At 38.7% G+C, this 26,935-nt stretch overlaps 1 protein-coding gene across 1 annotated transcript in view; it reads left to right on the plus strand.

Moving 5' to 3' along the window:
- Positions 1 to 17,371: 17,371 nt before the first annotated feature.
- CERS3 (ceramide synthase 3) overlaps positions 17,372 to 26,935 on the plus strand; it is an 89,216-nt gene continuing 79,652 nt past the window's right edge. Inside the window, exon 1 of the mRNA XM_007990569.3 lies at positions 17,372 to 17,544. Within this exon, the coding sequence (XP_007988760.2) occupies positions 17,372 to 17,544 (173 nt within the window). The remainder of the gene's footprint in view (positions 17,545 to 26,935) is intronic.

A 26,935-nucleotide genomic window follows, 5' to 3' on the forward strand; every position in this document is an offset into this window, starting at 1 on the left:
AAAGGTTGGAGTGGCTGAGATTTCATAAGATGGCAGATGAGTGACATTCCCAACCTTGTGTGCTAACAGGAAGAGCAGTTTACTGAGAAAAAACTTCACTGGGCGGGGAAGAGAAACAATCCAAGGCTCTCCCTCTCCCCAAACAAGAGGACATCACTGAGGCTCAGATGGGTGACTCTTGGTATATTTTTAGAATCCATGTAGGTTTAGTGTCTTTTATATGTATATTCCAGGTAATAGTTGGTATATTTGAAGCTGAATATCCTATGACCCTTCTGTTCACTTTTTTTTTTTCAGAGCATTTATTTCCTTTAGAGCAACCTAAAGATATCTATATTTAAATTTCATGAACATGAGTAACATTGAGGAACTCTGAGTCCCCTCACATAGCACCTGGAGCTGCTGCTGGAAGGTGGGGATGGGAGTGAAGGGGGTCGGAGTAGTCAGTTCAATTCCAAGTCCACTTCCATCACTGTCTCATTTCCAGCGTTCTCCTCCACAAAATCTGGACTTGTGATTCACAGTAGCACTTTGGCCAAGTATATTTTTTGGCGATTTTTTTTTTTTTTTTTTTTTGAGACAGAATCTTGCTCTGTCGCCCAGGTTGGAGTGCAGGGATGCCATCTTGGCTCATTGCAACCTCTGCCTCCCGGGTTCAAGTGATTCTCCTGCCTCAGCATCCTGAGTAGCTGGGATCACAAATGCACACCACCAGACCTGGCTAATTTTGTATTTTTAGTAGAGATGGTTTCACCATGTTGGTCAGGCTGGTCTCGTATTCCTGACCAATCCGCCCGCCTCGGCCTCCCAAAGTGCTGGGATTACAGGCATGAGCCACCACGCCCAGTCTGGCGGAATTTTTTAAAATAAAATATCCAATAAGTCTTAAAGAAAGCATTTTAAAAAGAAGGCTTAGGAACTCAGTGACCCCAGATACAGATCAATAGAGGAGAATCAGAAGATCACATTGGCACATGTTTGACTGATCCCCCAGGGAAAAGGAGCTGATCATGTGCCTGGTGTAGTGTTGAGGTAGGAAATCTTGTGTATGTTATTAGCACAGTATCATCTCACATTCATACCAGCTGATTTTCACTAATAGGCAGAGAGATGATGTGAAAATTGTGTAAATGCATATTGACAGAAATTTAAGGATACTCCTTTGAAAGAATGTATATTTGAAAAGTCTGGAAATTTTTATTTTTAAATAATATGTTACATTTTCAAACAATATGCCCAAGACTTTTTCTGCCAGACATCTTTGTAAGTGAAGTATCTCTAAATTCAAAGTCATAGATTTAATCATTAATCAAAAAATTGAATAAATGAAATTTTTTCTCTAATGTTCCAGGCACTGCAAATATTCTGTATGAGCCATGCTCTTTCTCTCTGTGTCCTTCTCTCTCTCTCTGTGTCCTTCTCTCTCTCTCTGTCCTTCTCTCTCTCTCTGTCCCTGTCTCTCCCTGTCACTCTCTGTGTGTGTGTCTCTCTGTCTCTTTCTCTTTGTCCCTCTCTCTCTCATTCTGTGTTTGTCTTTGTCTATCTCTCTGTCACCCCCCTATCTATTTAAAATCGGGGTGTTACACATTTTTTTCTTTAAGAGGGTTCTTGCATTAGACAGGGCTAGACAGAAAAGATTAGCCTGTTTCCAGTGTGAAGTCTTATGGTTTATTTTCTCTTGGTGGGTAATTAGCAAGGGCTGGTGATCACTGACAGAGGGAGCAGCTGCCCTGGCCAGAGAGATGAATGACCAATCCCCATTTGCTCAAGGTAGAAAACAGTAACTATTTCAACAGGTGCCTAATCCCCCAGCTCAGTGCCATTGGCCCTTGGCCAGAGATATTGCTCTGACTTTTCTTGTGATTTCAGAGTCTGAAAAGAAAGCAGTTGAGACTGTATTTGGGTGATGTTTTTCTGGACTCCTTCACCATTTCCCTGCCTCTCCTGTAGGCGCTCATACCTGCTGCACCCCACCCTCCTCCAAGAACTACTAGAATCTTTGTCATCCTGTTCTTTTCCAAGGGGTGCTTTATCTTGCGGGGGCTGTACAACAGGAAATGCTGACTGCAAACATTACATAACAAAAACTTATTTTAAAATATTAAAATTTGGAGCTTGCTTCATCAGTGTACCTTAGTAACCCCAAATCCTTTCCTAAAAGTGACCCAGCTTCCTCTTTATCTGTGGGTGAGAGACAGATGTTCCAAATTCCTTCTTGATCAAGAGGTGGCCTCACACCCTCCTCTAGGTCCTACTCTTTTTCATAAAATGATTCCTTTGGTGGCACTGCCCAAGCAAGTTTTATGAGGTAAGAAATCCTGCTGACACTGAGGAAATGAGTCAACCTGCAAGTGACACTATCCCTCAGAAAAGCCACTCCCCCACCAACACTTGGTCAGGCTGACCTAAACCCTGATCAGGGTATTGTAGGAAAGGAGGGACTGCTGGCTGGCCGTCATGCCACTTGGAAGGCACAGTGCCATTGATGAGGAAATGTAAATAGTGACTGCAGTACCAATGCCAACAGTATATTGGGCACTTGCCTTGTGCCAGGCATTACATTAGGTAATTGAGACACATGATGTACTTTATTTAATCCTAACCTAGAACTTACAAAATAAACATAAAATGTTGTGTCTATTTTTACAGACTGACTTGCCCAAGATCCCTTAGCTATTCAGTGACAGGACTGACCTTCAAACTGGGCTTCCTGACTCCAGAACCACAGTTCTAAGTTTTCAGGCTTTGTGAGGAATTCAGGGCTTAGAAAACATCGCTTGCTCTAAGCCATGTGGTTGGAAAGTGGTGAAAATGGCATTCAGATTCCCAAACTCCTTTTATTAGCAAGTCACTAGGTCCTGGGTTCTCACATGTCCTGTCCTGGAAATCCTACTCCCGTTTGCTGGGGTTGGGAGGGAAATCTGGGCATTCTCCCAGGTGAGGCCCATCTTTGGAAAGCTTGGAACCACCTGACACTGCAACACAGACTCTCCAGGACCCGTCCCTGGGTATTTTACTCAGCACAGTTGGTACCCATTATGTGGGCTTTCCTTACTGAAAGACGGCTGTGAAACCAGTTATCTTTATCCAGTAGTGAGAGAGATGAGAACACGATGGGGGAGGAGGCTATGAAGCCGTAGGAGGTTCTCCCATTTCTCTCTCTGAGGAATCTGTTTAAACTTAGTATTTAATTTTATTGTTTAAACCAGCCTGACATCTGATTCTTTCCTGTGCCCAGTAGGTGAGGATAATAAGATGAGGTTACTACATAACACTTACCCAGCTTTGTGGGTTACTGTGTTCACGTATGGCTGTATACCTAATCTCCCTTAGTCCAATGACAGGTCTTTGTGGTAGGTGGAATTAACCCCATTTAACAGGGCCAGTAAACAAAGATTCAGAGAGACTGAGTTGCCTGAGGTCACTCAGCTACTAAGTGACAGGACTGGCCCTCAAACCATGTTTCCTGACTGTAGAGCCACAGTTCTCTTGAAAGATTTTAGGCTCTGTGCAAGACTTATAGCTGCTTGTGGTATGTGAAGTGCTGCATTCACTCATTTTTGTTTGTTATTTTTATTGTATTCATCAATTGCCAGCTTGCAATTTGTATAACGGCCTTACCCACCCCTTTCTAACTAGATAAGGTGACGGGAAGCCAGTGCAGCAACCTTGAGTGGCACATAGGAGGTCTTTGCAGACACTAAGGCAATCCTTTAGTCCCTCAAATGGGAAAACTGAGACAGAACCAGGTGACTCACCTTAGGCCCTTTGTGACTCACTGGCAGCAGGTTCCCAATTCCTTTGCTCTGGCCTGGACCAGACACTAATTACCGACACTAATAAAAGGGTAATTTGTGAGGCAAGATGTGTTCTCCAGGCGAGGGAGGAGAGTTCGCGAAGGTGGTCAGTGGAGAGGAGCAAGATGTTTACCAGCAATTGGAAAGGAAATGCTGACAGGATGCTACTTGGATTAACATTTCTTAATGTTGCAACACCATTGCCTACTTACCCAGCCACCAATGTACATTTTAGATTCCTAAAGTGAACCAACAAAAAGGTGGGGAGGGGAGTTCTACCTTTGAAAACAGAACTATCAATCTCATAGTGTTCCTCCCCATCACCTTGGATCCCTTTTTTTGGAACCCTAAGATTTACATTCTTCTAAGACATTTCTGTTCTGTTAACTTTGCTTTACACCCCTCTGATTTCAGTCATACCTGTTTTTTCTGCAAATTTCTATCCACATTACCAGTCTAAGTCAACTTCCTGGATCACTTAACCACCCTGGGTCCTGAGTGGGTCTTTAATAATCTCTATCAAGGTAATGATCGGGCAAAGATGAGCCTGAGCAGATTAAGGTGAAGGGGCCTTGGGAGAATTCCATTTTGGTGAGCACTGCCTCCTGGAAAGCCATATGCTATTGTGTCTTTATTACCTCCACACTGTAAAGTCAGTTTACAGGTAGATTTCAAGAGCCTGTCTTCCTACTGACTAAGGGAGTACACTTTGTATTTTCTCTGAAATTGTTAAAATCCAAAAGATTCCAGTAGTTAACTGTTTGTGTGAGTAAAATGGCTGTGATAAGTTTTTATGTAGGTAGCAAACTTGCCTTACTTCAAATCAGTTTAATCCACATATTATCTGTGTGAAGGCATTAGCTTTTGTATATGAAACATTTACTATAAAAAATTAGCCTCTTAAAGTATTAATGTGAAACAAATCATCATTTGGTCAGGGGGAACTAGGTGTGTATTGGAAAAACACTGGCTTTCCTGGCTTTACTCAGATAAAGCAATTTTATTTCCCTGGGACTCACTTTCATCATATTTATAGCGTTGGGCTAGATGTTGCATGATTTTTAGAATAAAATTTGCTTTCACTTATTTGAATAATCAAATAAGAAAACAGTGATACATTTTCCTAATGTTGAATCAGTAGTAACAATATTTTAAAAGTTTAAGCCACCCGGAATTTATCATTTTAGTATACCAATTATTTTTTATGTTTCTTTCTAGTTTTTATTTTTATACCCACACACATACATATGATATGTATAAAATAGTATCATATAATGAGATCATATGCATCATATAATCATAGTATGATACAACTTTGAATTTGGGTTTTACTTTTAAATATGTCATGGGATTTTTCATGTTGATACATTTTATAATTTTTAACGTTAGCTGGATATTATCTGGAGTTAATATTTCAAATGTGCTTAAACATTCTGGTTTTTAAAAACTATTATTACTGACATTGAAGTGTTATTTATTAATTGTAGCTTTCAAAAATTGTGTCCAGTTTTATGTATATTCCCAGGTACACTTGAACATTTTAGTGACTCCTAAAATTTATTATCTCATTTCCAAAAGGATACTATCATTTATGTTGCCACCAGTAACAGATGCGTGTAGTAATTTTACTATATTGTAGTTTGCACTGAATATTATTTTTAAATAACTTCTTCTAACTTAATACGTGTCAATTAAAGAATTTTAGGACCTGGAAGTTTATGTAGTTCCCTTCTTTAGAAGGGCAATTTCACGGTATTTAATAGCTTCACTCCAATTTATCATTTAACGGACATGAAATAAAGCGATTTACAAGCATTTACCCACTTACTCATTCTAACAACCCTGCAGGGAGGTAAGGTACAATGATCAACTCCATCTTGTAGATGGAGAAACTGAGGTCTAGTTGTCCATGGGCACGTGGCTAGTCCCCCACGTGGGAGGTAAGGTACAATGATCAACTCCATCTTGTAGATGGAGAAACTGAGCTAGTTGTCCATGGGCACGTGGCTAGTTAAGTGTCAGAACTAGGTTTTAGACCTGAGGAGCCTGGCTCCAAAGTCCATGTGCTTGACTGCTGTGGTATATGTATTGAGCACTTACTATTTGTACCTTCTGTATGCCAGGTTATGGAACCTTGGGGGATCTGGGGCTCTGGAAAGCCTAGATGAGGATCTTATAGACGCTTAAATGGAGACTTGAGGATTTAGGAGGAGAGAGTGAGGTGAAGGGGTGAGCAGAGCATTCTAGGCAGAAGGAATGGCTTATGCAAATGCCTTAAGGCTAAAAAAAGAACTTTGACAGTAATTCCAGTACTTTGGAAGACTGAAGTGGAAGGACTGCTTGAGCCTAGGAGTTTGAGACCAGCCTGGGCAATATAGTAAGACCTTGTCACTACTAAAAATGAAAAACTAGCTAGGTGTGGTGGTGCACACCTGTGGTCCCAGCTACTTAGGAGGCTGAGGTGGGAGTATTGCTTGAGCCCAGAAGGTCAAGGCTTTAGTGAGCCATGATCATGCCACTAAACTCCAGCCTGGGTGATAGAGCAAGATCTTATCTCCAAAAAAAAAAAAAAAAAAGTAAAGAAAACAATAACTTTGCCTTTTGCTTTCAAAGATTAGAAAGCAGACCCCTCACAGTTGCAGTATCACAGACTGAGGGGAAGTGGGGCACAGAAGGACTGGAAAAGTAGGCAGGGGTCCAACCAACCAGGGCCCTCCTGCAAGCATCTCAGTTACAGGAGAGTGCAGGTAGAGGTAAGATAGGGAGCTGCCTCCAGACAGAGGCGGACTCATTTTGGACAAAAAGCCTCTGACAGAACCTTCCCCAGGTGGAGTTTATTCTGCACACAACAGGAGACAGCAGTAGTTACCTGGAGCATTTCTAAGAATTAATTCATTGGCTCAAAATTTAGGTTAGGAAGGGGCTGATAGATGGCAACCTAGATCACAGTGTATCGTGGAGTTTTATTTCAGAGCCAAGAGAAACACATCTTGAAGAGAAGAGCATGAGGGGAGAGCTCTGGCCTGAAAGGGAACTTGACCACACACAGATGCCAAATGTTTAATTGGCATTTTTGAGGTTTATTAGTTTTGCTAGGAAAATATCCCAATTATATTTAGTAACAACGAGAAAGTATTACCCTAGTAGAGAGTGATAGCTGGTTCATAGAGACATTAATTTAAATTTTGGAATCAGTGGGAGCAGAAGGGCAGAATCACATCATCCTGAAACCTCAAGTCATCACCTAATTTATAAACACGATAAAGTAAAGCAAACTCTACCAACAGTGATAGGAGGGAAAATGAGAGGGCTCTCCCTTCTCATTTGGGCTTCAGAGGCTTTTTTTGACTTGCTTAGAATACCCTCAGCCTTTGATATCTAGTATTAGAGTAAGCACATAAAGATGGTTGGACTTTTCCATCAAGGCAGACTGGGTCCAGTCAGGGCTAGAATAATGGGAGATTGGCTAGTAACAACTCTGATGAATATTGGACTAGCACGTATAAGAAGCAATCACACCTCTGGGATATCGAGCACCCAAGGAAGAGGCTCCCTGCAGGCTGACATGCAGACCCTCTTGAAAGGAGTCTTTATGGTAATAGTGGAACTTGCTGGAAACCAGCCCTCTGGAACTTGCCATAAATCTGCTCTATAGGGTGCTAGGAGAGCTGCTTGTTAGCAGGTATCTCCCTGGAGGCACGGTGCCACAACACCCCCAAAGGAGGTGCTAAAATCTGCTGGCGGCTGGGGGCTGCTGGAGCCCTTCACTGTAAGTGCCCCAGATCACAAAAGCGAAACCCTTTCCTCCCACCATGTTGCTCCATGACCCTCTTCTGGCAAAGTTTCCTGGCCAGCTGGAAAAGGGAAAATACATAAAGGGATTGAATCCATTTTCCCAGAGCAGACAAAAAGGATGAATTTGGAGTTGAGAGGCATTAACTTGACAACTGGCCCAAGCTTCATAAAAGAAGCCCTGTAAGCAGAGCGAAGACTTATGATGCTTCTCTCTAGAGCATGTAACAGAGTATTAATGGAAACCCAGTCTCCCAATGGACTTATGATGGAAAAACTCCCTGGATTATTTTTTTAAATTGAGTTATAGAAGTTCTTGATATATTCTAGATATAAGTTCTTTATATTGCACTTATTTTCTCCCAGTCTGTACTGTGACTTTTTTATTCTCTTAAAGCTGTTGTTTTCTTTGAGATGGAGTCTTGCTCTGTCACCCAGGCTGGAGTGCAGTGGTGTAATCTTGGCTCACTACAACCTCCGCCTCCAGGGTTCAAGAGATTCTCCCACCTCAGCCTCCTGAGTAACTGGGATTACAGGCGCCTGCCACCACACCTGGCTAATTTTTGTATTTTTAGTAGAGATGGGGTTTCACCATGTTGGTCAGTCTGATCTCGAACTCCTGACCTCAGGTGATCCACCCACCTCAGCCTCCCAAAGTGCTGGGATTACAGGCGTCAGTCACCGCGCCCAACCTTTATGGTATCTTTTGATGAGCAAAAGTCTCCATGTTTTACAGTCTACCTGGAAACAACACAAATGATAGCTCTTGTTTACTTATCTTTTCTATTATTTTCTCTGTATTATTAGAGTCACAGTCTCACCTATTGTACAAAGAGAACTCAAAATTCAATGACTAAGATAAAAGTTGATTTCTCTTGCATGTAACAGTACAGATATGAGTGGCCCAGGGTTAATGAGCTAATTGGCTTTAAAAATCACTCTTGTCCTATCAGCTGCATCTCCAGCTATCAGGAAGGCAGAGAGAAACCAGGACATGCAGCTTGGTCTTTAGGGAGATTATGCAAATCAATTCCACCCCTATGTCATTGACCCAAGCATAGTCACACGTGCCACATCTGGGGAGGCTGGAGAATACCGCCTCATGGAGCAGGCAGCTACATGCCAGGTGTAACTTGGGTGGGGGCTGGGGGTGTGTGACTAAAAAGAATAAATGGATACTTGGGAGCATCCTGACCACTTAATGACATCTTTGAGGTGATAGCATATTTTTGTCACAAATATTATGAATTTTTCTTTTTTTAAAAAAAATCTCTAAGTCTATTATGAATTTCTTCCAGGTTTTAAATTAATATAATTGTAAAATTTTGTATAGGAGAATTCCTTAAAATTATTTTTTGTCTTATAGTAAGTTAATTGCTCCTCTACATGAAAGTACAGGATATTTTTCTTTTTTTTTCTCTTCAGTTTTTTTACAGTTAGAGCCTAAAGAATTTATAGTTTTTTTAAATGCACTAACTTAGTCACAGTGAATATCCTTCAAGGTTAAATTGTTCCATCATTTGCATTGCCTTCTTCGTGTGAAACGGTACAATTTTAAATGCATTTAGAATTGGAATTTACAGTGGGCTTGGTCTTAACGGTGTGCACAGGAGGTGCGTAGATGCTAATGTTTTCCTTTGTGTTTTATCTTAAAGTCATACCATTTTTTTTTTTGGCTGGGTTTGTAGAGCTGGTTCCAAAGAAAGCACAAACAGACTAATGTAGATAAACATGTTTATCCGACCCTTTAACCAAATTTTAAGGATTGTTTTACAACTAACAAAAATGAGGTTGTTTTTAGATAATTGAATCAGATTTTATTTTTGGCTGAAGCATCACTCTTTGATTGTTCAAAAATGCATTCTAGCCCCAGTAAGCTTTACATCCATTCGTTCAATAAATTCTTGTTTGGTGTCTACTGTGTGGCCAGCGCTGAGTAGGCAATAGTGAGCAAGACAGAGAAGGTCCTTCTGTTACAGAGTTGACTTTCCCTTCGCCAGAGAACGCTGGTCACTTATAACCTAGTTGGTCACCTGACCTTCAAAAGCTCTCGCCAACTCATATCCTCCAACCATAATAGTACTCAGAGATTGCGAATATTGACTCAAGCGCATCCTTTCACTTTGTCAGTCAGAAAAATACCTTTACTTCGGTTTGACTTGTTTGCCCACCTTGCCATTTCTTGTTACTGCTCTCTGTCTGAGAGAGACCTTCTGTTGTGTAGAGATAGTTTCTTGTTGCTCTCCTCTATCTGAGGGATATGTTCTATAGCGATATCTTCTAAGCTGGTGTGGAACTTACAGTATGAATAGGATGAATAATTACCAGATGTTGTCCAAAGCCTCATCGTGGATTGGAGTTCTTACATCAGCGAGAGTTAGACTGTCATATTTTTTAAAACTTTACAAAAATGTTGCTTCGAATAGTGATAAACTTGTGGCCCAGTTAGTTTTATTCCTTCAGTCCTAAGGTCGAATGGAATGGCATCCATTTGAGGAAGTAGCTCAGCAGTCTTCATTTACACATTAGGTTCTATACCTATGAGGTTAGAAAAGAATGACCATGAGCCCCCCACGTTAGCTATATTGTCTTCTTGGAAACTTTTGGCAGCTGCCAAGTCGAAAATAGGGTTTAAGAATTCCACAGTATTAGCAAAAAACACAGCTGGGGCTGAGATGCCTCATCCGTTCCTATTGCTTCCCCCAAAGTACAAAGAAATAACCGCTGGCATTTTTCTTGCAAATATTTCTTATTTAAAAAATAGCCTCAGATATTTTTTATGTAAATAAAATCAGAATTTCTTCTGATATTTTTATATGAGTAAAAATTGCAGAACTTAGAGAATGCACAAGGGATGAGAAAAAGGGGCCTTGAGTAGCTGAAGAGAGAAAAAGGAACTGGGAATGACCCAAGGGTAAATAAGTACATTTGCTTCCAAGAGAATTCCAAGCAGAGATACTGAAGAGTTGTTAACAGAGTTTATTTTTAAATTGCCAGAAATTGCTAGAATTGAGTCAAATGACTAAAGATGGGAGATGGGCTAAGAACTTAATGTGGGCATCAGTGGGCTCCTGAGACTGACCGAAAAGTGAGTGACTTACAATCAGGGTCCTTAAATGACAGAATCATTGCTGTGAAGGGTCAAGAATTTTTCACAGCAGTGACGTGGGGTTTTAAAAATGCAGATATCTCTCCATCTCAATATTTTGTAACTGTCCTTTCCATCTGAGTATTGTTGAAGTATTACAATACTTACATAGTTAACCCAGCACAAATGTATCGTTCTACTCACAGTATAGGTGATATGTTTTTTTCATCCACCAAGCATCTTTCTAAGGCTATTCAGGGAAGCCAGCAGCCTCCTTTACATGGAGAAAAACCACCTTAAGCAGTAACTAAGAGTGTCATTGTCAAATTTCCAACAGGAAGAGCAGGGACAAAAATGGGAGAGAAAGAAGAAAAAGGGACAAATGAGCAAGTGAGTGCCCACTGTCAGCAAGATGAGGTCAGAGGCTAAACAGAGGGAGAAACTGACAAATGCTGCAGGCTGTGTACTTCCCAGTTATGAATCTTAAAAATAGGTACCTCTGCTACACTTTAGGTTCAGACAACCAAATTGGAGTCATCAGTTTCTCTAAAGGAGGGTGTGGAGGATGCTGGACGTATAAGTCAGGGTTCTTGGTTGTAGGCAATAGAATCTACCTCTTTTACCTCTTTCTTAGTACCTTAAATAAAAGACTTCACTGGAGGCGACTCACATCATTGAAGGAAGGCTAGTGGACTAGACTTGGATAACAGTGGAAACCAAGACAATCAGGAAATCCAAGAAGCTGAGAGACCGGGACTATCTTTTCAGCAGCAGCAGTCACGGCCGCCGCTGCCTCAGCAGGATGCCATCTGCTGCTACTGCCGGATAGCATTATCTGCTCCAGATTCAGTCCCAAGAAAAGCATCTGAATGACTAGCTCTAAGGTCAGGTCAATGCCAGCAGATGGAGAATGGCCCCCTTTCACATTCACAGTGGGAAAGGCATCGCACCAACTTCACACATGGTGGCAATTTTCCCTGACTACTATGTGGGCTGGGTGCTGAGCTGGTGGCATGTCCAAAATGACATGTCCAGTATACTAGGATCAGGTAAATGTGACTCTGAAGGATCCCAGAGGTTCTGGCTGTGGGTTACCACAGGCTGTGGCCTTAGAGCAGCCATGAGAATGTGACTTGTTTCTTGCTAATAGTCTGAAGTGGCAGAGAGGATTAGAGAAGAGTGACTGTCACAGTCTTCACTTCTTTTGTCTGTTTAGCCTCTGATCTCATCTTGAGGGACGATGAGGCTGGCTGGAGGGATAGCCTGGACCATTAAAGCCCATGCCCAGAGCTGAAATATTGGCTTATGGAGTCTATGACCACCCTTATTTTCAAGCAGCCATCATCTGGGAGAGACACTTTTTCAGGGGAGTTCAATTTTACTTTTTAAAGCATACCGTTTTTTTTTTCTTCCATGAAGTCATGAAATTTAAAGTCATGCTGAAGTCTGAACCTGGTTATAGTCTTTATTTCTTTTATTTAGTTTTTGGGGTTCGTGGATGCAAGCTTGACTCAGGAGAAATGAAAAACAGGCAGCTGCAGCATGAAATTCAGGATAAGCCATAGATTAAAAGGTATAAAGGTTAAAAGTTGATGAAGCTGAGAAGGAGGCTTCCTAACTTTTTAATTTTTTTGGAGGTATAAATTACATACCATGCAATTCACCCATTTAATGTGTGCAATTCAATATTTTTTAGTATATTTACAGAATTGTGCAACCAACACCACATTCAAATGTTAAACATTTTCGCCACCTTAAAAAGAAACCCTGTATCCATCAGAAGCCATTTCTCATTTTCCCCCATCTGTCCCCACTTCTGCTTTACCTCACTAAGGAGCTACTAACTTACTTTGTATCTCTTCCGGATATTTCACGTAAATGGAATCATACAATATGTGGCCTTCTGTGTCTGGCCACTTAGCATCATGCTTTCAAGGGTCATCCATACTGAGCATGAATCTTTTCTGTTTTCTTCAGTATATGCCTAGGAATAGAATTACGAAGTCTTATGGGTACTGTATATTTAACCATTTAAGAAACCAACAGCCTGTTTTCCATGGCAGTGGCACTTTGTCACATTCCCACCAGCAGTGTCTGGTTGGGGAGGGGGTCCTGGTTTCTTCACACCCCGTCAGCACTTGTGATCTGTTGGATGGCAACTGTGGGTGTGAAGAGCATCTCTGGGTATGGTTGTGACTTCCATTTCTCTCATGGCTGAGGCAGAGCATCTTTTCATGTGCTTATTGGCCATTTCTATATTGTCTTTGTTAAAATGCCTATTCAGATCCTTTGCTCATTTTTAAATTGGATTATTTGTCAGTTTTTTTCATTGAGTTGTCAGTGTCCTTTACATATTCTAACTACAAGTCGCTTCTCAGATATGTAACCTTCAAATATTTTTTCCATTCTGTGGTTCATCATTGATAGTATCCATTTGTCTATTCTTTCTTTTGTTGCTTGTGCTTTTTGCTTGTTGTTCGTTCGTTTGTTTTGAAACAGGGTCTGTCAGACCCTATGGCTCACAAAGACACCCGATAGGCTCACAGAGGAGCTGGCTACCAAATTCTGTCACTCAGGGTGGAGTGCAGTGGCCCCATTTTGGCTTACTGAAACCTCTGCCTCTGGGCTCAAGCAATCCTCCCACCTCAGTATCCTGAGTAACTGAGATTACAGGTGCATGCCACCATGCCCCATGCCTAGCTAATTTTTGTATTTTTTGTAGAAATAGGATCTCACTATGTTGTCCAGGCTGGTCTTGAATTCCTGGGCTCAAGCGATCTGCCCACCCCAGCCTCCCAAGGTTATGGATGTATAGGTGTGAGCCATCACACCCAGCCTGCTTGTGCTTTGGAAATATAAGGAGGCTTTGCCTAACTCGAAGTCACAAAGATTTAATCCTATATTTTCTTCTAAGAGTTGTACAATTTTAGCCATTATATTTAGATCTGTGCTTTCTTTTAATTTTTGTGTATGATGTGAAGAATGGGTTCTTAACACTTCTGAAGCTGCAATAATTGATGTTTGGTGGCAGCACATGAAGAAAGAGTGAAGAACGTAGATTTATTGTCTTTCTCAGTTTGGACTACATTTTCCAAGAGGCCGTCCTCAACTCTTGAGTTCTTTCCATCTTCCCTAAATATTTTTGGCTGTTGAATATTAAAGTTGCTATGACTTTCAACAGATCTTAATTCATTGCTTACATGTAATGCACAAGGAATTGTTTAGAGTGGTAACCCCTACATATCCATGATAAACTATTTGATTAGTTATATTTCACATTACACAAAATAATCTGTACTGCCTTAAGTTGTGTTTTACGGGCGAGCAAGCTGTTTTGTATAACAGTGATTATAATAATACTGGAGGGAAAACCTAACTCAGTGTCATTGCTATTTGTTCCCTGAGTCCTTATCTATTAAATTTGGAGCCAATAAAGTAAGGAACATGCTGAGGCAAACTTCTAGGAAAAAAAATATCTTTGCCCTTGCAGGAGTATCTAGTTTTGATGCAGTTGAGGAACACAGACCTGGCACAAGCTTTGCCCATTACAGAGAGACTCTGTGGCCTCAACTGGTTTCTTAAGTCTCTAGGAAGTTTGAACTTTAGCTGGAGTTTGACTCAAAGGCTTGTGGATACTCTTGTTCTGAGATGTTCTGGGCAGGTACTTCAAAATAGATTTCTCTTAATTCCCCTTTTGGTCAGTTGTGTCAGAGGGTTCAGGCAACCAAGCTTGAGTCCTCACTTATTTTACCAAACCAACCATGAAAGTTGATCAATTCCTAACAGCTCTGTCACCAGTTCTCACTATACCTTCCTACCCAGATCAAGTCTGCAGTCCAGGGTCACCCCTTCACCCCTGTCTTTTCTGTAGCCCCAAAGCCTAATCGAGAGGAAGTATTCACTAAGTCTTTGTTGATGATCTTTCTTCCACCATATTTACACAACTTCGCAATGGTATAAATAGGATTCACTCCTCCCTCTCAGGGTAGAAATTCTAATAAGAGAATAATCCATGGAAGTTGGGTGCAGTGGTTCATGCCTGTAATCCCAGCACTTTGGGAGGCCAAGGCCGGCGGATCACCTGAGGTCAGGAGTTCGAGATCAGCCTGACCAACATGGAGAAACCCCGTCTCTACTGAAAATACAAAATTAGCTGGTCATGGTGGCATATACCTGTAATCCCAGCTACTTGGGAGACTGAGGCAGGAGAATTGCTTGAATCCAGAAGGCAGAGGTTGCAGTGAGCCAAGATCATGCCATTGCACTCCAACCTGGGCAACAAGAGTGAATCTCTGTCTCAAAAAAAAAAAAAAAAAGAATAGTCCGTGGTAAAGAAGGCAGCCTTTCTCCAGGGGCACAGCCTTGCAGGTGTGGAGGTGACTGGGTTAGCTCTTCTCCGAACAGTGGGTAAGAGGTGAGATGAGGTAGGGAATTATCTCACCAGGGTTCAATTCTTGGTTTTGGTGCAGATCTTTCTGAAGGACATTGGGGTCCACACCGTGGAATTCTTTCTCATCTCCAGTCAGAAATCTGTCACTTCAGTATTCCCCTCTTGTATCCTACCCTCTGATCTAGTCTTCCCGTTACCCTCGGGCCCGTGACCTCACTCCCAATACACAGGTCTATGACCTTCCCTCCTTTGAGTTTTCTTGCTTCCCCATCAATCTCACTTCTCTCTGGGGCTCCCTTTATCCTCTACCCGATTTACATCCCACAAATGGCGTTATTCCCTCTGGTCACCACTGCTCTGGCCAAACCTTCTCTCTGCTGACTGCATCTATTGCTGTGAGCTGATTGCTCTCTAGTTTCTCCATCTCCTGAGGTGTGCTTCACGCCACTGCTAGAAGAGCTGCCATGCATGTGCCTGGGTGAGGTGAAGTGGGGAGTGGGCTTGAAATCCAGCCCTCATTCCACTCATCATTTTGGGCTTGGCAGAGCTATGTCTGCCTAGAGAGAATACCTTCCTCTAATTGGCATGAAGACACCCGATGGGCTCACAGAGGAGGTGGCTACCAAACTGACCTTTCTAAAATAGCTGACCATCTCATTCCTCTGTATAATACCTTTTAGTGGGTCCTGTCAGCTAAATGGCAAACTCCTTAGCATGGAATGCAAGCAAACCCTCTAAGACCTAGCCTGCTTGTCCCACCAGCATTTTAATGAGGGTGATCATATGATTTATTGTCCAAAGTATTCCTTTCAGAATACTTCTGAAAAGAAGGAAAAGCTATTACTGATTATGACAGGGCAATCCACTACAGTGCCTGGGCACTTATTTGTAACCTACCATTTCACACCTTGCATTCATTCACTGTGGTAGTACCAACCCACTGGTAGTTTTCTATGTATACCTTGTTATTTCCAGATTAAGAGGTTTTGACAGAGTTATTTTGACAACCTTGTTGCGAATCTGAGGACATTTTGATTCCTTTTTTTCTGATTAAACATTAAAAGATGAAATCAACACATCCTCAAGTCAAAATCCCAAGTCCAAAATGATCATAGCCTAAACAATGATATTAAAACATCTAATTTACATTATTCTATGCTCTGGTTACTTGACTGTGGTATTAATACTTTATTGCTTAGAACTTCTATTCCCTTTTCCCCATTTTCCTACCTTTCCTGGCTTATTTCCACTTATTGTTCAAGATATCTCAAGGACTTTTTCCTCCAATTACCTTTCCCTGATATTTCCTGACTGGGCTCAGTGCCCATCGTCTTGTTCCCACAGCAACCTGTATATAATTTTTATTATACCAAAAAAAAAAGGAAATTGTATTGAAGTCATCTGTTTGGGCCTGCCTTGCTTACAAGACTATTAGGTCCTCAAGGCAGGAACCCTGTCTTATTAATTGTTTTATCCTCAGTGCCCAGCACAGCACTTCACAAATAACAGAATCTTAATAAATATTCCTTTACATAGACTAATTTGATCTCCTTGTAATATGAAGTGAAACATGCCTGCCCCTTATTTCCTGGATAATTTTTTAGGGTACTAGTGATGATTTATACCTACTTGGAGCCTTTAGGACCTTGACTTTTGGCATGTTAAAGTTGTAAAGCCTTTTTTTTTTATACCATAGAATCATATAAAAAGAAAATACACATGCATAATATTCACATGTTTTGCTGAAAGTGTGAACAGTGATGTGTTAAACTTTAGTTTTTCCATGCCATAAAGATACGAGGGTATAGAAGAGTAATTCTTGTTTAATGCAATGAATGATCATACAATCCATTAAATAATAATACTCCATTCTTGCCTTATTTTCTTTCTTTTTTCTTTCTTTTTTTGAGATGGAGTCTTGCTCTGTTGCCAGGCTGGCGTACAGTGGCGTGATCTTGGCTCACTGCAAACTCCGCCTCCTGGGATCAAGCGATTCTCTTGCCTCAGCCTCCCGAGTTGCTGGGACTACTGGTGTGCACCACCACACCGGACTAATTTTTGTATTTTTAGTAGAGACAGGGTTTCACCATGTTGGCCAGGATGGTCTTGATCTCTTGACCTCGTGATCCGCCCGCCTCAGTCTCCCAAAGTGCTGATATTGCAGGCATGAGCCACTGTGCTAGGCCTCTTGCCTTATTTTCTAAGCTCTCTGGATTTGGCATTTTGAGTGAAGGTGATCAATGTTATCCTAATGTTACATGTTTGTTTCACTAGCCTAATGTCTTCTGTTTCCATTTCTCTAGAATGTTTTGGACATTTAAAGAATGGTTCTGGTTGGAAAGATTCTGGCTTCCTCCAACAATAAAGTGGTCAGATCTTGAGGATCATGATGGACTCGTCTATGTAAAACCTTCTCATTTATACATGACAATTCCATATGCTTTTCTCTTGCTGATTATCAGACGTGTATTTGAAAAGTAAGTAGTACTTTAGTCTTTCCTTCTCATTCCCCCTCTTTGCTCTAACACTAGAATAATACAGTCTTAGGCTTAGTGAGATCCTTAAAGAATCTATTGTTCAGAGGTTGTCACTAATGGGCCACAGATTCTTGGGATGAATTAATGTAATCAGATGCACTCCAAATGTTATTTAAAGGCTGAACAACAAAAAATTAGAAACATGGATCCCATTGAGTGCTTTAGTTTTATAACGAAGAAAATCAAGATCAAGAGAGGTTGCAGACCACAGAGCTTATTTGACAATATGGGAAGCCAGTTCATCTTCTACTCTTCCATGGTGTCCAACAATGCATATGCATTCCCGGAAAGGTTGGGCTAGAAGAGTCTATGACTCAGGAGGCATTATCATTCTCAAATGCCTATAAAATAACAAAAATGGCTCATTAAAGACTAAACCAAATATTGCTATATGGTACAGTTTATTTTAAAGGTTTATTTAAAGGTTTAATAGCTGCCCTTCATTCTAAAGTGCAAGGAAATCAAAGAGAAAAACTATCAGTTTTCTTTCTCAGAAAAAGTAAACTTATTTTTTTCTTGATTTAATTTAAATGGATATTATTTCCAGCCTTTTTATTAAAATTGTACTAGTGTTATGATAACAGTAGATAAATGTTCATCTATAATCTCTGTAGTTGACTCTATTTCAAAAAGCTGTTATTAGCACATTAATTCATTTGGAGCAAAGAGAATATTCAAATGTCAAGAGTTGGAAAAACTTGAGACAAAATCTGATAGAGATCGTTTTGCCAAGACTAACTGTAATGCAGATCATATGTTTATAACCATTTGCAGGGTTCTTATCTTGAGAGCTAGTTTGACCAACTCTGTTTAATGAACTCTTGAAAAAGTTTTTGTATAACAACAGCTTCACTGGGGCCAACAGTGTGCTATTCCTACTGGGAGGAAGAGAAAGCCCCTGGATACCACTAAACCCTGGCTGAGAACATTTGAAAATGTACTTCTTTTCTGACAGTTAATTCTACTTTTTACTCACATATTTGGACGTGTCAAGAATGCATAAATAAAGTAGAACTTCAAAATTAGCAAATTACTATCCTGAAATACTAGCTGTTCTTGCATTGTTTCCGGTGATCTGTGAATTTGGCATCTAGGTCTATTACTTATTTCCATTGCAGATTTCCTACTTTTTGGTGGACAGCTCCATTTTTCACAGTTTGGCCAGGACTGTGAGCCAGAAAAATCTTTAGGTTGCCAAAGCAGCACAGCTGTGGAGGACCAGCTTGTTATGTCCCTGTCTTGGCCTCTCCAACAATAATCAGGAAGGAATCCAACCCTCTCTTAATTCCTAGGACCATTGTTACTTCTTCTCAAGGGATTAACTGTAGTCTATATTCTCTATTCTATCTCCTTATAACTTCAGTTCCCAATAACTCACTCTCAGCTTTTTCCATTGTGGTGCTACAGAAAACTATGTGTTGCTTCACTAATGCCATATCTCTGTTAATGCCACAGAAGGAAGGAAAATTTAACTTTTTGAAGTATAAGTTTATATTTTTTTCCAGAGCTTTTATATCATTAGTGGGAGATTGAACCACTTATATCATAAATAAAATATCACTTATACCTTACATTTGAATAGGAGCTTATAGTTTAAGAGCTACATAAAATCACAAATGGTGTGGTCTTAGTCTGCATGTGTGGAAATGAGAGGTAAATGACCTGGCCAAGGTCACACAGTTAACACGGGACTTGAACTCCTGAGCTCAGATTTAGGGTTGTTGGTTTTTTATTTTCTGACTGTTTCAGTAATTCTTAGACTTTCACAGTGAAAGACTCCTGATGGCAGAAGAGAGTACACAAATGTCTCTTGGGAATACAGAAAGCAAGCTTAAAGAGATAATAGCAAACACAAAAATTTCTGAACTATTTTAAAAATTCATGTAAATATAACCATATGTTTCAGCATATCCTGATAGATTTAACACAAGAAAGCATCTTTCTTTTGTCCTAGCCTATATTTGTGCTACATCTTCTCATTCTATGAAGTGACCAAGATTTGTGATTTGACTGGTTCATTATTGTCCTTTAGAACTAGCCAAGAACTATTTAAGATCAGAAATTAATGTTTCTTCCTAGAAAATCAAGAAGAGAGAGACAGACAGATGAGAAACAAAGAAGCAGATAATTTGAAAGTAACTGACATTTACTTTGTATTTAAGATTTTCTTTCCTTGAAAGTTTTAGTTTGTGGCTTATGCTTTGTTTTTTGTTTTTTGTGTGTGTGGCTAATGTTTCGATTTTTATTTTGTTCAGACTACTAGTTTCTAATTAGTTTATCTTGTATGCATTCTTTTATGTGTCTGAAGTATGATTTGAAGGAGACCTAAGCTGCTCAAATATCAACACTTGTGTAATAAACACATTATCTCAGATTAAATCATGGTCCCAGAAGAGTTCAAGGCAGGGGTGCAGGTGGTAGAATCAGAAGGTCACATTTTTATTATTGTTGTTACTTAAAAATACACAAATATATTCCCAACCCTAGCAATATAAGGTCATGATGGGGCAGTATGTCCATCATTCTTTGAAGGAAGGTAGGGTAGCTGGAGTAACCTATCTGTAGCGACTTACATAAATTGAAGAAGTATTGTTACTAACTGTCCCAACTGGAAATAGTCTTAAAACATACACATTAGACTTTTTCATCTGAGATCTACTTTGCTCCCAATATTTTGTTCTCACATAAAAAACAAACAAACAAACAAAAAACCTCTGAAAAATTCTGCTCACAGAACCTCTGAATCCTCAGGAACTGGGAATCAATCTTATGTCAATAGGCTATTTTATCTATTTAGGAGAAGTATTTAAATGTAACATGCCTACTATCTGCCTAGGGATACATTCCTTTTATTCTATTAAAAATATTAAAAATAAAGGGAGATCTGGGATGTCTAGGCTTTTGGCTCCCAGGTAACTGATGGGATGCTAGACAAAGAGGGGGTTGTCTGGGTGTCTGCATGGGTTTGTCTGAAGGCTTAATTCTGCAATAGTAGCAAACCTAAGGGACTCATTCCCTGGTAATTAACCTAACTTTGATCCATTTACGTGGGAGCAGAAGTTCATTCTTTTTTCTTCCTCTCAGACTTTTTTTTTTTCTATTCCATATCAATAAAATGAAAATTTAGGCAAGCTAGCTGGCAAGCTAATCTCTAAGTTTCTTCCTAGGGCTAAGACTTACAATTTTCCTTCTCTCTTCAGTTCCATTTATCAAATATTTACTGTGCTTCTTTCTTCTCTCCTTTTTCAAAATAGATTTTTAATTAAGTGACTGTATTCATCTACACTTTATTAGGTAAAGTGATTGATTTCCTAGATTTATTTGAAACAGAAGGATAGCACTCAATTAGATGACTATATTTACATCTATACTCTGTTCTGTTAAAAATGTTATTTTCTGGCCAGGCATGGTGGGTCGCGATGTAATCCCAGCACTTTGGGAGGCTGAGGCAGGTGGATCACGAGGTCAGGAGATCGAGACCATCCTGGCTAACATAGTGAAACCCCATCTGTAATAAAAATACAAAAAAATTAGCTGGATGTGGTGGTGAGTGCCTGTAGTCCCAGGTATTCATGAGGCTGAGGCAGGAGAATCGCTTGAACCCAGGAGGCAGAGGTTGCAGTGAGCCGAGATCACACCACTGCACTCCAGCCTGGCGACAGAGTGAGACTCCATCTCAAAAAAAAAAAAAAAAAAAAAGAAAGAAAGTTTTTTTTTTTTTTCTGTGTGTAAGAGGTAGGGATCCAGTAAAACAAAAATCATTATGTCTGTCTTTGAAATTAATGAAGAGGACTGTAGTTCTCTTTCTTGTTTAAATTAATGATTTTAACAGGTATTTATTCCTCATATCAGCAAGGATACTATGAATGTATATATTTATCTACGTGCATACTTATCCACATGCTGTTTCTCACATGACCCTCTAGAGAAGAATGTTATGCTTCATTTGGCTTTGAGATTAGTTTTGTTCCCTTACTGTATAAATCTTTGGTTTAATTCTATTTTGCTTTCCCCTCCTAATTTCTTCATTTCTAACGTTTGAGGAGATAGCACTGAGTGAATATATTGAAAACACTACCCTATGAAACTATTTCCAGTTTGTGTTGTTCTAATAGTGAAAAAAATGGATGTTTTCTCCACTAAAATTTTCCAGCTATTTATTCCAGTTGGATAAATGAACTAATTCAATTATTTATCCAAAACCCTGTCGTGTATATATATATATATCAGAATATATATATATGAGAATATATATATTCTTTCTTTCTCTATATATATTTATGTACACACATATATATGCTCTCTTTCTATATATATATGTGTATATATATGTCTATATAAGAGCAATCTTGAGTGATTGATGACTTTTTCATTAATTCCCTTTTTTCCCCATGCATTACTCCCACTCCCCTCTCTGCTGTGTTCTGTGTATTTGGTGATCCTTTATTTGTATGACCCATTAAAACGTGTGCTTCATGTGCCGGTATCACTTGTTGACATAAATGGTATTGCGCTAAGACCTTTTCTTTTTTCTTTTTTAAAATTTAGCACTATGTTTTATGATCTCTCCACATTGCTCTGTGTACATCTGGTGCATAACTCACTTATTTTTATGTGTCTCTGAAATTTAGGGACCATTTTCACGAGAACTTAATTCATCTGGAAGTTGGACTGGCATACATTTAATCAGATTATCTTAAGAGAGTTTTTATTCAACTTCCATCGATATAAAAATGAATTTAAGAATAAATGATCATTCATAAGTAAAATTTTCAGCATTTAATTAAACACAAAAATTATCCTTCAGTAAGTCCTAGAATTGACTGACCTGGCAGAAGATAGTGCCTTTGTCAGAACTGAAGGAAGAATAAGGAAATCTCTTTGTTTTAAAAATATCTGCTTTATTGAGGTTTGGTTTACATACAATAAAATTCATCCAAAATTTGATGCATTTTGACAGATGTATACAATCTTGCAACCATTACCACGATTATGATACAGATTTCTGTCAGCTAAAAAATTATTATAATGCTTTCAGTTAATACCCTCCCTACCCACTAGCCACCAGCAATCATTAATCTACTTTCTGTCACTATAAGTTTGTATTTTCTAGGATTTCCTTTAAAAGAAATCATACAGACTATGGTCTTTTGTGTTCGACTTCTTTCATTAAGCTTAATGCTTTTAAGATTTTTTTTCATGTTGTTATGTGTATCAGTGGTTCCTTTCTATTGCTGAATAGTCTTTCAACATACATATATACTATAACTTATTTATCCTTTAGTTGATGGGAAGAAATTTGTGTTGCATACAGTTTTAGGCTGTTATGAATGAAGTTACTATGAACATTTGAGTACAAGAATTTGTGTGGGTATATGCTTTTATTTCTGTTGGTAAAGAGCTAAAACATTTGCTCTTCAAGACACTGTTAGTGTATATCCCTACAATGGAATATTGTTCTGCAATAAAAAGGAATGCACTACAGATACATGCTATGACATGGATGAACCTCACAAACATTAAGCTCTGTGAAAGAAGTCAAACACAAGTGACCACATATTGTATAATTTCATGTATATTAAATATTCAAAAAGGCAAAGCTATAAAAACAGAAAATAGATTAGTGGTTGCCTGGGGCAGGTGCAAGAAGAAACAGAGATTAACAATAGACATGAATGATAGAAATGTTCTAAGGCTGATTCATGGTAATGGTTGTACGACTTAGTAAATTTACTAAGAAGTCATTTTATACATTTAAAAAAAATTGTATACTTGAAAATATTGAATTATATGATATGCAAAATACCTTACTAGTTATCTTTTTAGGAAATGTTTCTGTAAATAAAATAGAAAGGCAAGCCACAGACTGGGAGAAATTATATGTAAAACATATATCTGATAAAGGACTTAAATTCAGAATATATAAAGAACTCAGAACTCAATAATAAAAAGAAATAACTTGGTTTTAAAAATAGGCAAAAGATTTGAGTAAATACTTCATCAAAGAAGATATACAAATAGAAAATAAGCACATGGAAAGATGCTTAACATTATTAGTCATTAGGAAAATACAAATTAAAACCACAATGCACTGGATTAGCAAAAATGTCAGAGTGAGAAACTCTGAAAATTCTTTCTTCCATAAAAGCAACCAGAAAACTAGCAAAAATTGTCATAGTCAGTTTTATTTTTCAGAATTGAGAATCACCCAAAGGCTTATAGTGATCTAGGGACTGTTATTTAAGAAAAACAGCAGAATCTTGGAAGGAATAGCAAGCTGTGTGACATTTTTAACTTGCCCTGTTTCCCATCTTGCCCTGTCCGTCTCAGGAGAGCCTTGAAGAACCAATGGCCCACAATTACAGTGGAAGCAAGCAGCCTGGCTGCCACTGAAAGGAGCAGAACAGAGTAGAATTTCCTTCAAAGCTCATTATCAGAGTATTGTCATTATCTGACATGTCTGGTGGTTCTCTGGAAGACACTACTCACAGTGCTGTCTTTATCTGACCTGACTCAGAGCTCACCCAGTGAAAAAGCCTTTTCCCTGAGGTTGTTTGTCTAAAACAATTAGAGGCAATTGATTAACTTCATAACTGTCTAAGACAGTGTATAACAATTGGGGTAAACAATAAAATGACCAAAAAGCTTAAAAGAAAAACCTAGAACATGAGGTGTGCATAGAAGGCTTTGAAAAATTCTGACATGTTCTTGGAAATCTAGAAGGCCCCTTTTATGTGTGAGGGTTAGTGCATGTTTATGGCTATCTGCATGCTCAGGAAAGACCTGGGAAGGCCATAAGCTGTCACCTCTGAATGACCTTTAGGCTCTGTGCAAACAGTAAGTGAAGGCTAAGGCAGAGTTGCTTACTGCCTAGTTAAATGTTGAAGGTGTGCCCCAACATATGCACAGAGCTCCTCAGGAAAGACTGAGAGGCTTATTGGTTCCAAGCATTTAAGGAAATCTCTGTCTAATCATTAGCTGATTACCAAGCTAACCTAATAAAGCCTTCAGTGCTCACACATCACAAATAAGACTTTATAGGTTAATTCAAAAAAGTGACTAAGCAAACAAATGGACAACGACAAATAGCAAAAACAACAAACTTTGGGGTGGAGAAATAATCTGATTTTTATAGTTGCCACATTATAGTATTTAACATGTCCAATTTTCAACAAAAACTTATGACACATGCAAAGAAACAAAGAAGTATGGACTATACACAGGAAATACAGCAATTATTGCAAGTGTTTCTGAGAAAACCTAGATAGTGGACTTATTAGACAAAAACTTTACGTCAACTACTTTAAATATGTTCAAAGAACTACAGAAAAACATGCTTAAGAACTAAAGGAAAGCATGAAAACAATGTCTTACCAAATCAAGAACATCAATAAAGTGATGAAAACTATAATTTATAACAAGGAACCAAATAGAAGTTCTAGGGTTAAAAACAACGACTGAAATCAAAATTTCATGAGAGAGGCTCAATAGCGTGTTTGAGCAGGCATAAGAAAGAGTCAGCAGTGTGAGAAACAGCAAAATAAAAGAGAATGAAGAAAAATAGTCTTAGAGACTTGAATACCAACATACACATAATGGGAATTCCAGAAGGAGAGAAGAAAATAAACAGGACCCCAAAAATGTGAAGAAATAAATGGCCAAAAATTTCCCTGAATTCTGAATCTGTATATCCAAAAAGCTCAGCAAACTCCAAGTATGATAAATTTAAAGAGAACTACACCTACATATGTCATAATCAAATTGTCAAAAGCCAAAAAGAAAGAATCTTGAAGGCAACAAGAGTGGAGCAACTCATCACATACAAGGAATTCTCATTATGATTAGGAATTGATTTCTCATCAGCATCTATGTAGGCCAAAGGCAGTGGAATGCCACATAAAAAGTGATGAAAGAAAAACACTGTGAACCAAACAAAACTCTCCTTCAAAATGAAAGATAAATTAAGGCATTCTCAAATAAACAAAAACCAAGAGAATTCATTACTAGCAGGCCTAGCATAGAAAAAGTTTGAAAGGAAGTCCTTCAGACTGAAATGAGAGTTCACAAGACAGTAACTCAAATCCACATGAAGAAATAGCACCAGTAAAGGTAACTACATAAGAAAATAAAATGATAGTGTAACCATATTTTTTGTTTGTAACACTTTTTCTCCTATCTGATTTAAAAGGCAATTGCATAAAACAATAATCTAAATCTGTGTTGATCAGAACACGGTTTATAAAGATGTAATTTGTGAGACAAGAGCACAAAGGAGGGGGAGGGGAATGGAGTTTTTTAACCCTATTGAAATTAATTTGATATTAATCGGAACTAGGATGTTATAAATTAATATGTTAATTATAATACCCAAGTCAGTCACTAAGAAAATAACTTTTAAAATAGTAAAAAACCAAAAAGAAAAGAAAGTTAAAATGGTACATGAGAAAATATCTGTTTAACACAAAATAAGGTAGTGATGGACAAATAAACAAAAGGGCATAAGATATATAGAAAACAAACAGCAAAATGGCAGATATAAATCCTGTTTTGTTAGTAATTACTTTAAATGTAAATGGAATAAACACTTTAATTAAAGGCATAGATAAAATAGTTAGGAAAACACGATCCAACTATATGTTGTCCACAAAAGACACCTGTTATGTTTAAAGACACAAATAAGTTGATTGTAAAAGGATGGAAAAAGATACCATGCAAAAAGTAACCAAAAGAGGACTGGAGTAGCTGTACTAATATCATACAAAATGTAATTTAATGGATTTCAAAATTGTTACTACAAAGGACATTTTATAATAATAAAAGGGTAAATCTGTCCAGATGATATAACAATTATAAACATATACATACTTAGCAACAGAATTCCAAAATACGTGAAGTAAAAACTGACAGAATTAAAGGGAAATCAGGCAAGTCAACAATAATAGTTGTAAACTTCAATATTCACTTTCAATAATTGATAGAACAGCTAGGCAGATTATCAACAGGTAAATAGAAGACTTGAACAATATTGTAAACCAACTAGACCTACCAAACATCTATAGAACACTCTACTCAACAACAGCAGAATACACATTCTTCTCACATGCACAAAGAACATTCTCCAGAATAGATCACATATTAGGCTATAAAACAAGTCTCAATAAATGTGAAAGGATTTAAATAGAAATTATGTTTTCCAACCACAATGAAGTGAAATTAGAAATCAATAACAGCCAGGCACAGTGGCTCATGCCTGTAATTCCAACACTTTGGGTGGCTGAAACAAGAGGATCACTTGAGGCTAGAAGTTGGAGACCAGCCTGGGCAACATAGC

This window comes from Chlorocebus sabaeus, chromosome 29 (assembly GCF_047675955.1).
Source record: "Chlorocebus sabaeus isolate Y175 chromosome 29, mChlSab1.0.hap1, whole genome shotgun sequence".
NCBI classification, from domain to species: Eukaryota; Metazoa; Chordata; class Mammalia; order Primates; family Cercopithecidae; genus Chlorocebus; species Chlorocebus sabaeus.